Source organism: Pagrus pagrus (assembly GCF_965226575.1).
Source record: "Pagrus pagrus genome assembly, chromosome: 23".
Lineage (NCBI taxonomy): Eukaryota > Metazoa > Chordata > Actinopteri > Spariformes > Sparidae > Pagrus > Pagrus pagrus.
In genome coordinates, this window is record NC_140205.1 from 8,500,098 (window position 1) to 8,513,777 (window position 13,680).

The 13,680-nt window shown below is 41.8% G+C and overlaps 2 protein-coding genes across 4 annotated transcripts in view; one reads left to right on the top strand and one right to left on the bottom strand.

Moving 5' to 3' along the window:
- Nucleotides 1-2,038, bottom strand: part of snd1 (staphylococcal nuclease and tudor domain containing 1) — a 173,082-nt gene extending 171,044 nt beyond the window's left edge. Inside the window, exons 1-2 of one of the 2 annotated variants that reach the window (XM_084346557.1) lie at nucleotides 1,906-2,038; nucleotides 1,671-1,824 (exon numbers count right to left, since the gene is read on the bottom strand). In XM_084346557.1, coding sequence (XP_084202683.1) covers nucleotides 1,671-1,745 — 75 coding nt within the window. In that variant the 5' untranslated portion in view covers nucleotides 1,746-1,824; nucleotides 1,906-2,038. The remainder of the gene's footprint in view (nucleotides 1-1,670; nucleotides 1,825-1,905) is intronic. The other variant, XM_084346558.1, reaches the window with a different exon arrangement.
- Nucleotides 25-11,828, top strand: pax4 (paired box 4). 2 transcript variants are annotated; one of them, XM_084346559.1, is made up of 12 exons: nucleotides 25-1,450; nucleotides 1,695-1,786; nucleotides 7,533-7,590; nucleotides 7,738-7,868; nucleotides 8,011-8,226; nucleotides 8,309-8,399; nucleotides 9,739-9,879; nucleotides 9,985-10,067; nucleotides 10,186-10,249; nucleotides 10,401-10,468; nucleotides 10,743-10,848; nucleotides 11,256-11,828. In XM_084346559.1, exons 3-12 carry the CDS (start codon nucleotides 7,557-7,559, stop codon nucleotides 11,570-11,572), a joined length of 1,251 nt encoding a protein of 416 aa, XP_084202685.1. In that variant the 5' UTR covers nucleotides 25-1,450; nucleotides 1,695-1,786; nucleotides 7,533-7,556; the 3' UTR covers nucleotides 11,573-11,828. The 2 variants fall into 2 exon arrangements, with proteins under 2 accessions (XP_084202685.1, XP_084202686.1); XM_084346560.1 differs by lacking the exon at nucleotides 7,533-7,590.
- Nucleotides 11,829-13,680: the final 1,852 nt, after the last annotated feature.

The window sequence follows — 13,680 nt, forward strand, 5'->3', positions numbered from 1 at the left end:
GCGTGGAAAAAAAGAGGCAAAGCGGCAAAGCGGCACCGACCCCCCTCCCCGCTCTGTTTGCAAAAGGGCCAAGTTCCACTTGGAATGTACTACAACATGGCTTTGCCTTTCTCAAGGCACAGAGTTGACTGCTTTAGATAAGGGCCGAGAGTCTACTGTTACTAAATTATGTATTTTGTGTGAATAATAAGTCAAAGAAGGGGGAATACAGATTTGTTGAAAGCGAATTTCAAATTCATTTCTTGCCAAAATCATATTAATCCGACCACTCAGACTCTCCTGCGCTGCAAGACGCTGTAATTATTCCTTCACAAAAACCCTCAATCCCTTTGGTAATAAACCCACAGGAGTGTAACCTCCCACACTCGCTTCCCGAGGGAGGACACCGGTCTTTACTTGTTTACAGTAGTTGCCACCGGTCTAAAAACAGCCCTTGTTCAAACGCGTTGGGGACAAGTGTAATTACGCGTCGCTCTCTGTGGTATACGACATGTTGATGAGGAGCGTGAGTGTCATGCACTTATCCTAACTTCTATAACACCTGCAGCAAGACGCTGACTGTTGTCCAGCTTGTTACATGGAGCTGACTTGGATTTACTGGGCACCTTCCCACAGGTCAAATTATGGCACACATTCACAAAATGTGTTAACTCTATCCAGATGAGTGAAGGTTAGGTTTTCATTGGAAGGAAGTGTCAGGTCAAATCTAGAAATCAAAAGGTGGGGAAGTAGTACAGAGACTACACACAGCCCAGATGAATGGGAGATTATAGGGGGCAACAGAGGCTGTAGCTACGTGTCATTTTCCCGTGGTTGGTTTAAACAGCCCACTGAGGAAATGATCCGTCTGTGACTTGAAGGGGTCTGGACACATTAACCAGCCTGGCTACTACACAAGTTATTCCCTGACCGTTATTACGGCTCCTTCAACCGCTGAAATAAGACACTACGGAATTTAACGGAAACGCTGAGAGGCACAAAAATGAAACGTTATAGCTAAAGAAGACGCTTTTGATGTTAGCTTCGATGCTAATTGGCTTGAGCAGCAATGCACATGCCGACATAAGTGAAATAAATTCAATTTGCGCAAACGCCGGCAACTATATGTCAAGCAGCACCCACAGACGACCAACTTTCTTCACTTGAAGTCAACACTTTGGAGACAGCAAGCGCTCGTTAGCTGACCGTTAGCTCGCCGTTAGCTGGGAAACTAAACATCTGTTAACGTTGCAGCTAACAAGTCACAACGACATTGGTTCCCAGTTAGCACGTGTGAATAAGATATACGTCTCACCACAGTGGACTTTTCGCAGCTTTATAATTTGACAATACAGCAAGTTACTTTTGCCAACTAGCAAGACAGCAAACATGTGATAACGTCAAGTGGCTTTAGCTTATTAGCAGGCTAGCCAATTTCAGCTAATGTTAGCCGGCATGCTGCTACAGCCAGGTGAGGTGAACGTTAGTGACAGTTGTTATTGACATTATGCCAACACTGTCACTCAACAGATACGTGTATTTATATCCTTAAATAAGTTATTTTCAAGTTGTATGACAAACGACAGCCACTCCAGCCTTCATTAACGTTAGCCCTTTGGCTCACTAAGCTAACTAGCTGTATCCCCAGACTCACGTAGTGAGCTCACACACTCATATGTCAGGATTCTTACCATTTTTACAATCCCTCTTTGCAGGGGAGCAGCCGGAGAAGGGGCTGTCTGAGATGGTGCCGAAACAGATGCCATGTCCACCGGTTTGAGTTACAACGCCGTTTAGGGGTGACCAGGTAAGGGAGCTGGGACTCTGAAGTGAGTGCCTGTTCTACTGAAAGCCAAGAGAAAAAGGCTGAGCACCGATCAACACACACGTTATACCGGAAACACACTGTGCCATGCATACACACACGTCAAAATCTTTCCGGGTCCGGGGAGCGGAATGAATGGGAGCGAATGGAGCCGCTTCACGACCGCGCAGGCAAGTTGAAATAAAACCTTCCGGAGCAGGAGGTGCGACACGTCAGCATAGTGTTAACCGGGATAATGCTGCTTTCAAGGGCTGTCGGAAACCTTCCGTTTGGATCAGAGCACAGAGGATGTGCCAAGAGTTTATGTTAAAGGTGCACAATGTATTTTTAAACAAAATAAATTATGTGTATAATATATATCTATATATATAGAGAGAGAGAGTAATGTCTTCTTTTATTTATTTCTATTTTTGCATTACTTTTCTTTCTCTCTCTCTGTTTCCTCTGTGATTTTGCCTGTTTTATCACTTTTATTGACTTTTATTGTAATTACATTTCCTGCCTTCATGTTTTAACTCACTTCCATGTTTTTGGCCTGATTATTCAGAGATTATTCTGTAATATTGTCTTCTTGAGTTTCCTGCTTTTGCTTGATTCTCAAAACAAAATCAGTTATAGTTATGTAATATGATTGTATCATTGTTATATTATAGTATAAAATGGGCTAAAAACAATTAAAGGTGCACTATTATTTTGGGGAAGAAACTTTCATCAAAAGAGATAGATCTTCATTGACTGTTTTTTATGCCTAAACAAACATAAAATAGAATAAAAATCTTTGTTTTCATGACTGAATAAACAAACGCAATTTCATCCTGTTTTACTTTGTTTATATGTGGCGGACCCTGCCACCTTTCTAGCTTCAAACAGTGTTCTTGGGACCTTATTTTCCTCTGAGAACAGCTTGTTTATTCAGTTATGGAAAGAATTAATATTCCAGAGTTTGTATTATTGCCTTAATTAAGATTTTAAATGTTTTACTCTCTACCTGTTTTTTTGTTTTGTTTTGTTTTTAAGAAATCATTTTACCCAGCTCTCGCACTATGACTTTACAGCACAAGATTTCAAGGCTGAAACGATATGATATAAACCAAATGGTTTAGTTTAGTTACGCTATTGTACTATTATTGATTGGCTAAATCAAACAGGATGTCACAAAAGCAAACACCACAGGCTGGTATGCGTGTGGTTTCCAGGCAAAATATGAGGAAATCTTCAATGTTCTCTTCTCTGACAGACATGTCAAAGCAAAGAAAACACAATGATGGCTTCCATTTAGGTGCCAACGCACTGTAATGTGAGGTGTCTGTTGTTAACATTATCCTTGTGATTTTCCTGCTTGGACAGGTCAAAATGTCTGAAAAAGGTGTGTTCACCAACTGAGAGGTAACATGATACAACATGTATGTACATGTGTGCAAAAGGTGAAAATGCATTTATTTTGAAGTGCCCTGGAGGAGTTTCACTTCATAGACGGACATATTGAATAATTACATGGACGCAGGTAATGTAAATAACGTTTATACTACAATTAATATTACACAATAATAAATCACAACTCGTGCCACCGTCCAAACTGTTGTGATATCATCAGGACACGGATAATCTTGCATCAGATGAAAATATTATTCGTGCGTGTTTGGTTTTGCTCAGTTGTGCCTGGCAGCTCGGAGATGTGAGTAACTGTGAGTGGGAAGCAGGCCACTGCTGCGAAGGAAACATTAATGCTCAGGGGGCTCTAAATATTTGCATGCAAAATGCCTTGAGATGTTTTGAACGTCATGACTTTCTTAATTCCCGAAAGGATTAACTTTTTATGACTTACAGAGAGAAACAGAGCACAGGGAGCAAGAGAATGACATCAATATGTTTTATATGAATAATGCATAAAGCATGCAAAAAGGTATCCAGATGACTTGAGACATTGTGAAAATGTGTCCATGTGATACGTGCGTGGCACACGTGCAAGGAGGCTGACTGGGAGCCTGGAATATTTCCATAAGTGACAAATTAAAGGAAAAAACATTGTGTCTTAATGTCTGAGTGAGGTGTAAGGTCCTAATGAGCTGCCAGGACACCTTCAATGCTAGTTAGTAGAGATTAACTCTCTCGTGGCCACAGCAAATGATTCACTTCATTTTACATCATCGAAATCTCACAGAAAAGACATCAGTTTCACTTTTTTACAGGTGTTTCATACACTATATGTCTATTATTGTATCTAAGTATATATCAGATCAAGTTTTATTGCAGCAAAATAACCTTCCTGCACTCCACCATCTCTGTCCAAGCAAATGTCTGCACACTAAAGCTCATAACAGCTTATATGCACATATGCATACATGCGATAGGCTGCGAGTAGACTGTTAATGTGGCAACATGGCTCTCTTGCAGGACAGACTTTTTTTTGCTCAACAGTTTGTGTCAGTATTTTTACTCGACAACAAAACCTTATCCAACTAGTACATTTTAAAGTAAATCATGAGACTCAAAGACACAAAGTGAGATAAAATGTACCATATTAAGCTCAGGCATTTCAAGCAGGCTGCCAGAACATCTTCCCTTTTTATTAGTCAGTTTCCAGCTGACTGATTTTTATGAATCATTTTAAATTTAAAAGACAAGTGATTTAGTAGCCTTTTATGTGCTACTCGCTCGTTCCAGCAGTTTCAGGAGAGAAGCAGGCACAGTGATATCACTTCTGGAAAACAAGAAGGAAAAGAAAGAGGGGGGATTAATTACTGTACCTGAAAAGTTGTGAATATGCAAACTGACTGAAGGAAATAATGAGGAGATGCAGAATCAACAGGACAGATAATCATCATACACTTTCTTTGCAGCAGGGTGTGTGCCTCCCTGTGTTATTGAGCAGCAGGTGAAGATTCACTTGAATTTGCAACAAACTCTGGAGTACATTTGGAGAGTTTTGTCAGCCAAAGAGTATAAACAAAAATACCTCCAGAGGGATCTCATTATTAAGAAACTGTTGTTTACAGCTGGGTCCCATGTGGCTCACAAACCTAAAGGATCGGTGGGAAAGCAGGAATTTGGCAGGTTTGGCGTTTGGTGTAATTGAGCCAGTTTAATTGCAGTGCGCAGTAAACACGCGCGTCATCCCCAAAGAAGTGGCGCACATTTTCACCCAGTAACGCATTAAAAGTGCATTTGGTTCAGAATCACGAGGAAGAGGATCTCCGCCGTGAGCCTGCTGACTCTTGTGTTGTGAGAAGAAGATTTTACGTCAATGAGAAAATAAAAAGGTGTATTAATATGATTTTCTCTTCAAACAGTTGAGATTATTGGTTCAAGACGGTGGCTGATGATTTGGTAATGTGGAATAATAAGTATTGTGAACTTCGGCTTCATAAAGGGTGTGTTTAACACGTCAGTTATCCAATTCAGAATCTTTAGATCTCTTTAAAATGTGTGGGAAATCACCAATAATCTTGAGGACACGTCATTTTGCTCGTTCCAAATAAAAATAAAACATTCAAGTTTCAGTTAAAACTGAATGGCACGCGTCGCGTTTGGCCACGGACACTAAAATGAACCACGTAACGCGGCTGTTAATGACAAAGGACCGAAACAAGCGTCTGCTTCACAGAAGAACAGTCACTCAAGTAAAAACAAAAAATCAAAAACATGGACGATACATTCATCTCATATCAAGGTGGAGAAAAGTGAAGGGACAGGCGAGCTGGGAGGCAGCTCCGTTGCGCACACGGCACCTCGGTGCGCTTTGGAGAGCTTTTGGTAACCCTTTTTACGCGGATGAATTACCCGCATTTCTCAACGCTTCCAGACGCGGTAAAGCACCGGTACACGTGTTTTATGCACAACACCATCACACAGGACGGGTCAGTAAAATGTGCGCTCATTATGTGGCACGTTTTAGCCACTTAAACTCCCGCTCCTTTCTTTGGCGAGCCCAGACTATAATTTACGCACCAGGAATATGTGGCACCGTCTTAAAAACACAAGCTAAGTACTTTAATCAACCTCGTTTGGCACACACTGTGCGTGCAATAAAGTGCTATAAATCAATGAGCACATCAGCTCCCCGGTAATAAATGAAAAAGAGGCTTGCCTTATTTGTCCTTTGTCTCGGTTGGCAAGGAGATGATGGTGTCCAAAAATGGCTGTCCTCTATCTAACCTGGCTGATTGTACACAGAGAGTATTATTGTCCTCTAACGCATGGTTAATGTATAATTTGGGCCATATGGCATTTTAAAATCTGAGCCTTTATTTCGGTGGCACTTCGATCTGTGTGGACCCAACTAATGATATTCAATTAGTCATTAAACAGGCCAAAAGACGAGCCTCGTGTGGGTTTTAACATAGGCTAATATTTGCTCGTCAAATATTTCCCTTTGAAACGTTTACAACGCATTTTTATCTGCTGGCTGCCCAAGGAACATCTGTGAGGGTTATTTTAGCCTCCCTCTTCTGGATAAAGCAGGTCCCCCAATTGGCCCTCTCCCTTGCGCCCATGCACGAGTCTATTTGTTCACGTTTTGAAAGAAAATGTAATAAAGAGAGACCGGGTGATGGATTTATGATTTATCAAAAGCACTTTACCATATGGCAGTCGTCATTGGCGCAGATTTCCAAATGTTTGCTTTATGGAAGGGGAGCAGGGATCCTTTTAATCTGAGCCACTTCACCTGGGAAAGGATGCTCAGGTCACGTGACCACAGGTACACCCCCGTAAAGGATGGGAAACGTGGCAGTGTTGATCGTTCAGCTTCTTTGGAAGATGGAGTCTTCGGCTATATTTTATTATAACAATGCACCGAGGCAGAAAGTGTCAGAGCTGAATGCTCGTGCACTGATTCGTCTGGTTGTGGCTGTGGGCAGCCACTGCGCAAAAAAGGAAGCCAGCCTGAGTTCCCAAACTTGAATATTGTTATGATGATAGGCTGCTTACAGTATGACACAGACATTTTTTGACAATTTCTAAGAATCCAGGCGTGGAAATGTTTGTTTGTGACGCCCAGGAAATTTGGTGTAGCCAAGAAATCAAGTCAAACCTGCGCAGGTTCTGTCAGTTCACTCTTCTGGTACAGCAGAGCAACATCTACATGTGCAGTGTGTTAAATGGCACCGACGCAAAGGTGATACATCATATATAGTATGCTTCTTGGTAAATTCTATCTTTTTTTGACTGATTTTGCAACGCAAACGCAACTTTTTGTGACTCCTGTTTTGTTAATTACACAGTTACTCAATTATTAAATGTTTGATGCGCATAATAATGAGATTGCGCGCAAATCTGGATTTTCTTTGCAGGTGGAATCGTTCCGATTTCACTCACCTCCATGTCTCAATCTTCTCCACTTTCCTCTGCGCAGTGTCTCCAAATCTAAACGCTGACACCTGTCTTTACAAACCCCTGAAATAACTTCAAACACAAGTGGAATAAAAAACCCAGAATGTCGTGTCGTGTCTCACGTTGAGACATTTTGTCACCACAGACCTCCAACTCTGAGGCCCATTTTGACTTTATAATGCCCACATTCACTTCCAGGCAGTGTTGACATTTCAGGTAACAGGCCCACACGTCATGTTGAGGTCTGCGGGCCTATAAATTTCTCCTGAAGGGCGTCGTTTCCCCTCATTGTCATTCACCAGAGATACGCGGAGTCACCTGGACAGTTGATTTTTCTGCGCTTTGCGTCTCACAACGTGTTTTTTCTCTCTCTGGGATTCTGGGGACTTTATTTCAGCATCGAGCCTGGGAGCAAGCGGAGATGTGCGGGATAAACGCTGATCTGCCAAATAAAGGTTAATTTCACCATTTTATCTGCGCTCTTAGACTGTTATCAGATATTAAGATATCTCTGTGTATGTGTGAACTAAGTTTTCAGAGTCAAAACGCGTAATTTCTGTTTAAAAGGCAGATTTCAATAGTATAGGCTGTCTTGTGATAAGGTGGTGGAAGTGTCAACCAGCTGGGAGGGATGTTTCTCAACGGCAGACCTCTCCCGGAGTCCAAGAGGAGGAAAATGATCGAGCTGGCCTCGGAGGGAGTCCGTCCAAGCCAGATCTCCAGGATACTCCGGGTACGCACAAATAAAACCAAGTGGCTCAGATTCTGGAGAGAAGAGTGGGAGTAAAAACTCTTGCTCAGGTACAGTTTCAGTAGATAAAGCGTCACTTTTTGTATGCAGATTGTGAGAAAGTGGGTCCTTCTGCGCGTTTCAGGTGTCCAACGGGTGCGTCAGCAAGATCCTGAGCCGCTACCGGCGCACTGGACTCCTGGAGCCGAAGACAATCGGAGGGAGCCGACCCCGGCTCCTCACCCCGGGCGTCATCTCCACCATCATCCAGTGCAAAAGAGAGAATCCGACGATCTTTGCTTGGGAAATTAGAAAACGGCTCGCAGCAGCACGGATATGCAAGGCCTCCAAAGTCCCCAGCGTAAGTGAGATTGAAACTTTTATGTTTGTAAATGACCCTGACAGTGTTCCAGCATTTGATGCTGACGCTTTTCTGCACACAGGTGTCGTCTATAAATCGGATTTTAAGACGGATCCACCTGGACCACGGGCCGATGTGCATGGAGATCAGTGCGCACATCAGGACTGAGCAGGGTAAGTCACCTGTGAAGGTCAGTGGGCTGCTGGGAACATGTGGAAGAATAGAGAAAATTCAACTGATCACATCGTATACACAAAATTGACAGTGTACCAATTAAAAAATGCAACAAACAAAAATAATTTATGTTGTTATTGAAAGATCAGAGATTCCCCCAAGATCCTGATGTTAACAGGGATTTCTCAAGATCTAGGTCACAGGTAGTCAGAAGCTATTGGGTGCAGTTCCCCTGCTCAGGTGGTTGTGTGTTTTCAGGGAGTCGACACCATCAGTTGTCTCTCTGCATTTTCTGTTTGGGTGAAAATCTGAGTTGAGTGTGAGATTTCTTTCTTTTGGCCAGTTTCTATACATTTTGTTTCCCCCCCGATCAGTGTGACTCCCACTTTGGTTCTTGGGTCAAATGTTTTTTGTTCATCTATCATTTTGATAGAATCAGTGGGGGGCTGTGGGTTTTATTCCCACCACCACCTTTTAGACACCAAGGGACCCGTTTGCTTTGACCCTTTTGTGATTTGTGCAGGGCTTTGTTAGTTTCCCAACCTGCGACCCCCTGTCCTTCAGGCTTTGTTTTCTGGGGGAAACGTAACACGCACAAGCTTAAATTTGAAGTAAAGTCACCTTTTCCAGATTTTACAGTGTAGTTTGTGACATTCATCGCCAGAAACTTGATAAAAACACATTTATTCAAAGTATATTAATGTGAAAACTTCTATAATTATACAGGATATCTGCTAATTAACAAAAGAAACCTATGAAACTACAGAACACTTCTAAATGTAACTACACAGTGGCGCACTCAGGATGTTTGAGCAGCAGGGGCGAAAAATGAAAAAAGGGCACCACATGTATGAAGGGGGGCACCAGCACGCAGAAAGTCGTGATGTATTATAATGAGTAGAGGGCACCTTACGACATTTTGTCTACTGGAGGGGCACCCTGGAGGTCATTATCATGTTTTATCTACCACGGGGCACCGAGAGGCCTCAGTTATTAATCATAATCAATTTACTTCCACGTGGGAATGTTATGGTTATTCACACTTACAGATTTTTGGTTATCTTACATTAGAAATATAAATTTTTAGTCTGTTTTTGTAATTTTATGGGTATTTTAATGTATTTGAAAATATGATTTACATCGTGTGCATGGAGAGAATGCATCATTAACTAAAGAACCTAATGTGATCATTTTGATTCCAGTTTATATGATAAAGCCTGATGATTTCCTACATTAATATACAATACAACAATATTTGGGTGAGGTCATATAGATTTAAGCTCAGGTAGGTCTAACTAGCGTAACAACAAGCTAATGTAATGCGTGTATCATGTGCAGATTTCGATTCACTGATTCAAGAAGAAGTGAACGAGAGGAGGACGTTGGAGACGGTGTGCAGCCATGAGCAGAAGCCCGGACGTGCCCAGCATCGAAACCGAACCACCTTCACCCCGGAGCAGAGCACAGCACTCGAGCGAGGTAGGCTCAAAATCTAAAAAAAAATGCACCCACGTGTGTCTGCTGCATTTTTTTTTCCCCCACTCAGAAAAGCACTTAAATACGTGTTTCCATCTCCCCAATCAGAATTCTCTCACAGCCAGTACGCAGACATGTTCACCAGAGAGAAACTGTCAGCGCACATCAAGCTTCCAGAGGACACCATCAAGGTAGACCCATCATTTTTCCCTCTTCAGAACACTCACAGAGAATCGCACATTTAATCTTTCTGCTCTTGAGATGATTGTCCCCATCCTCCCTCTCTCTCTCTCTCTCTCTCTCTTGAAGGTATGGTTTTCAAACAGACGGGCTAAATGGAGGAGGGAAGCCAAACACAGAGGTAGCACACAGAGTAAGTGTGTGTGAGTGAGTGTGTGTGTGGATGTACTTGGATTTGAGTGATCGAGCTCAAGATCAAAAGGGATTGAAGTGAATGAAAAGCCCCTTCAGTCCATTCACACCCCACGGTTATCTGACAGTGTTTTTCTCCTTAACACCTGCAGACCTTCAGAGGCAAAGAGACGCCGATCCTGTGAGTTCATCGATGACACACAGCTCCGCGTCTCAACAGGTGCAGTGGGAGTTTTCGAGACAAACCTTAAAGGCCCTGACAACTCCTTTTTATTTATTTTTAACTGAATCAGCTCTTTGTTTGAGCAACAAAACCATTTTCCTGCTTTCACATGAGAGATTTCTGTATTTCTTTCCGTTATGGATGATGAAAAATGACAATAAAACTCTTAGTCGTAAATATTTATAGAGCGAAAAGCTTGTGAAATACAAAATGGCTTTTGGTTTCTAATGCTCTGTAGTAACTTTTGGACTGCGCCTGTGTTGATTTAAAGGCAACAGGAGTGTCCGGAGTCGACCTTAGAAACTCAGATGCCTCCCCTGCATACAACACAGTGGCCAGGAAGTTGCAAAATGGCTACTTCTTCCCATCAGAAACAGGTAAGATCCTGCGAAAAGCCCCTAAAACGCTCATATTGTAGACTTAAAATGTTCGTATACAATGAAAATGTGTTATTCTACTAAAATTTGACTGCAAAATTACAGTTTTTACTCCTTTTTTTAATGTGACTGTTGTTAATTTACATGATAATAGCTGTTGGAGATGTTAAATATTTCAAAATTACCTTTAAAAGCAGAATAACTGAGAAGATATTTATATTATTATTATTTTGTTTTATAATAACTTGTAGATGTAGGTTAAATCTTTGCGTCTGAGTAAATATTACTGCCATTACCTTCATGTGACTATCATGGGATCACGTCATAGCTGCTATTGTTAAGGGCAATCTTCAGTGTAATCCTTATAAGGAAAAACTATTCTTTCTTTCCTTCGCTCTTATACACAGGTATGGGAAATTCTGCCCTCTCGACCATCTCAGTGCCGGCCTCGTTCCTCCATCAGTCCAGTCAGACCCTGACGGACAAGACTCCACTGGATCTCCACAGAGACAGATTCACATTCCCATTGGTTCACCATCACGCAGACACGAGAGCACCCCTCTCTTTGGCGACCGAGCCAATCAGAGCAGAGCACCCTGCGACTCAGTGCTGGAACCAGCAGGGGGGTCCTTTGTCATTATCTTGGAGCCAGTTTCAAACAGACGAGAGGTTTCTGTTCACCCAGCAGCCCTGGGACGTGAATCCACATCGCTACCTGGACTAAATGAATCAGCTTCTAGACTGGACGGGCGTCTTGTAACCAGCAGAGGGCGACAGATGACTGGAGTTACAATCTTATCCTGTTTTTCTGCAGCTTCACTCATCACTTTCCCTCGCATCAGTACTCTTGATTTGCCATAAACAAGGAGTAACACAGAGTTTCGTATCTTTAAAATGGATTCAAAAACTCAAAACTTGATTGGTTACTTCTCAGCTTTACAAGTCGCTGATGTGTTGAATAAAGCTTGACAGAGAACATGTATTTTCTTTTTTTTTAGAAGTTTTATTCATGAGTTTCCAGGAAATAAGGTGTTATACGCCTGGAACGATTAAGCCCACAAACACAGGTTCTGCTTGACAGGGTGTAGATTTTAAAGAGTACATTTATTGCTTATAGAGAGCATTAAAATGAATATTATATTTGGATATGTGAGCATAACCTTGACTGGATTCTTGACAGTATATCTTGTCAGTGATGTCCATGTAACATAAATCACAGCTCCATGGATCATTTAAGGTTACCACTGTATAATATGGATGTTATCTCTTTTATAGTCTTGGGCTTGCTGTTTGTTTAAGTGCAGATGGAGGTTAAGGTGTTCTTCCAAGAGTTTTCTTTCCAGGGTCGAGCCGGTGGGGGAATCTATAAAAGCATAGCTTCAAAAAGTCTAAACATGACCTGATATCTGCTCTGCTCGGTATCAGTTTTTATGGCTGCAACAGGGCAGAGGCATTGAGTTCCTTTATATCCCTTTACTACAGCGGAGAGACGGTAAGACTCGGAGTTTCTCGATAATTGGTCACCCGGGGAAAGGTTGGGATCAGAAGGCAAACAGCTTGGCCAGCAGCAGAAGCAGCAGCGTGGAAGTGGCCTACTGGCAAAATGACCTGTCGGAATTTAACACTGTGAGGCCAGGTAGGGAAATTACATCTCCACATGACAGTTTTGTGTTGTGACTCCTGCTGTGAATCATCTGTAAGCCTTTTAAATAGCTTTGGTTCAGCTTTTCGAACATGGTGTTCTCCTCAGAACCTTCTTCAATTGAGGTCAGTTTTAGTGTCAGTGGTAGTCAAGTTGGGGGAGGCGGGGTTACCAAGTGTGACTGAGTTTATTCGAGTGCTGTCTGAAAGGATAAGAATGGAAATTCAGTCATTATCTACTCACCTTCATGCTGATCTAACGTCAGGTTTTCCGCAACAAACTACTGATGTAGACGGGGACTTGTTTTAAAATAACAAACATAAAATGGCTCCATACAGCTCGTCTCGGCGTAATCCAAGCCTCCAGAAGCCCCAAGATCCCAAAGTGATTTGAAAAAACATTATTTACACCCTCGTCATGCGGTCGAGCTCGTGCACCCACTTCAGACAGGGTGCAAGCTAAGCTAAGCTTAGCAGCTAAAGTGATTTTGGCCTTAAAAAGAATGCAAATAAGGTCTATTCAAATCGATTTGGGATCTCAAAGCTTCAGGGGACTTTGATTACGCCAAACGAGCAGTATGGAGTAATGTTATGCCTTTTGGGGGGTATTTTGTAGACATAGTCTGATACAAGTAAAAGAGCAAAAGTATTGGCATCAAAATATACTTTAAGTACCACAGGTAAAAACACTCGGGGTGCAGGCCCATTTCAAAATAATGTATCTATCATAATTTTGCATTAAAGCTGCTGAAAGTGATATATTGTTATATATCAGTGTTGATATGTATTATATAAGTTGTAAATAGCTCTATATTTGTCACTGGAGGCAGAGATTACACTATTTGACAGCAATAGTTAGTCTGTACATTAAGAGTTGCATTAAAAAATCATAGGATAAGCTTCTAAAATCATATAAATGCTTAGGGATTAAACCAGTGGTTCTCAATTTTTTTTTGGCGTCTGACCCTTTCCAAAAAAAGCAGTGTCTTATTCGGGCTTCTAGTAAAGTTTCTCATGGTTTCGTAACTATCTGAGGCTCCAAGAGATAAAATGATCAAATATTTCACACACACAAAAACAAAGATTAGAGAAAGGGCCAAAACATGAATGCAGATTTGTGTTGGAGAACTTTCTTTTTTTCTCCTACATTTTCCCACCTCATTAATCATCCCACGACCCCTCACATTTATC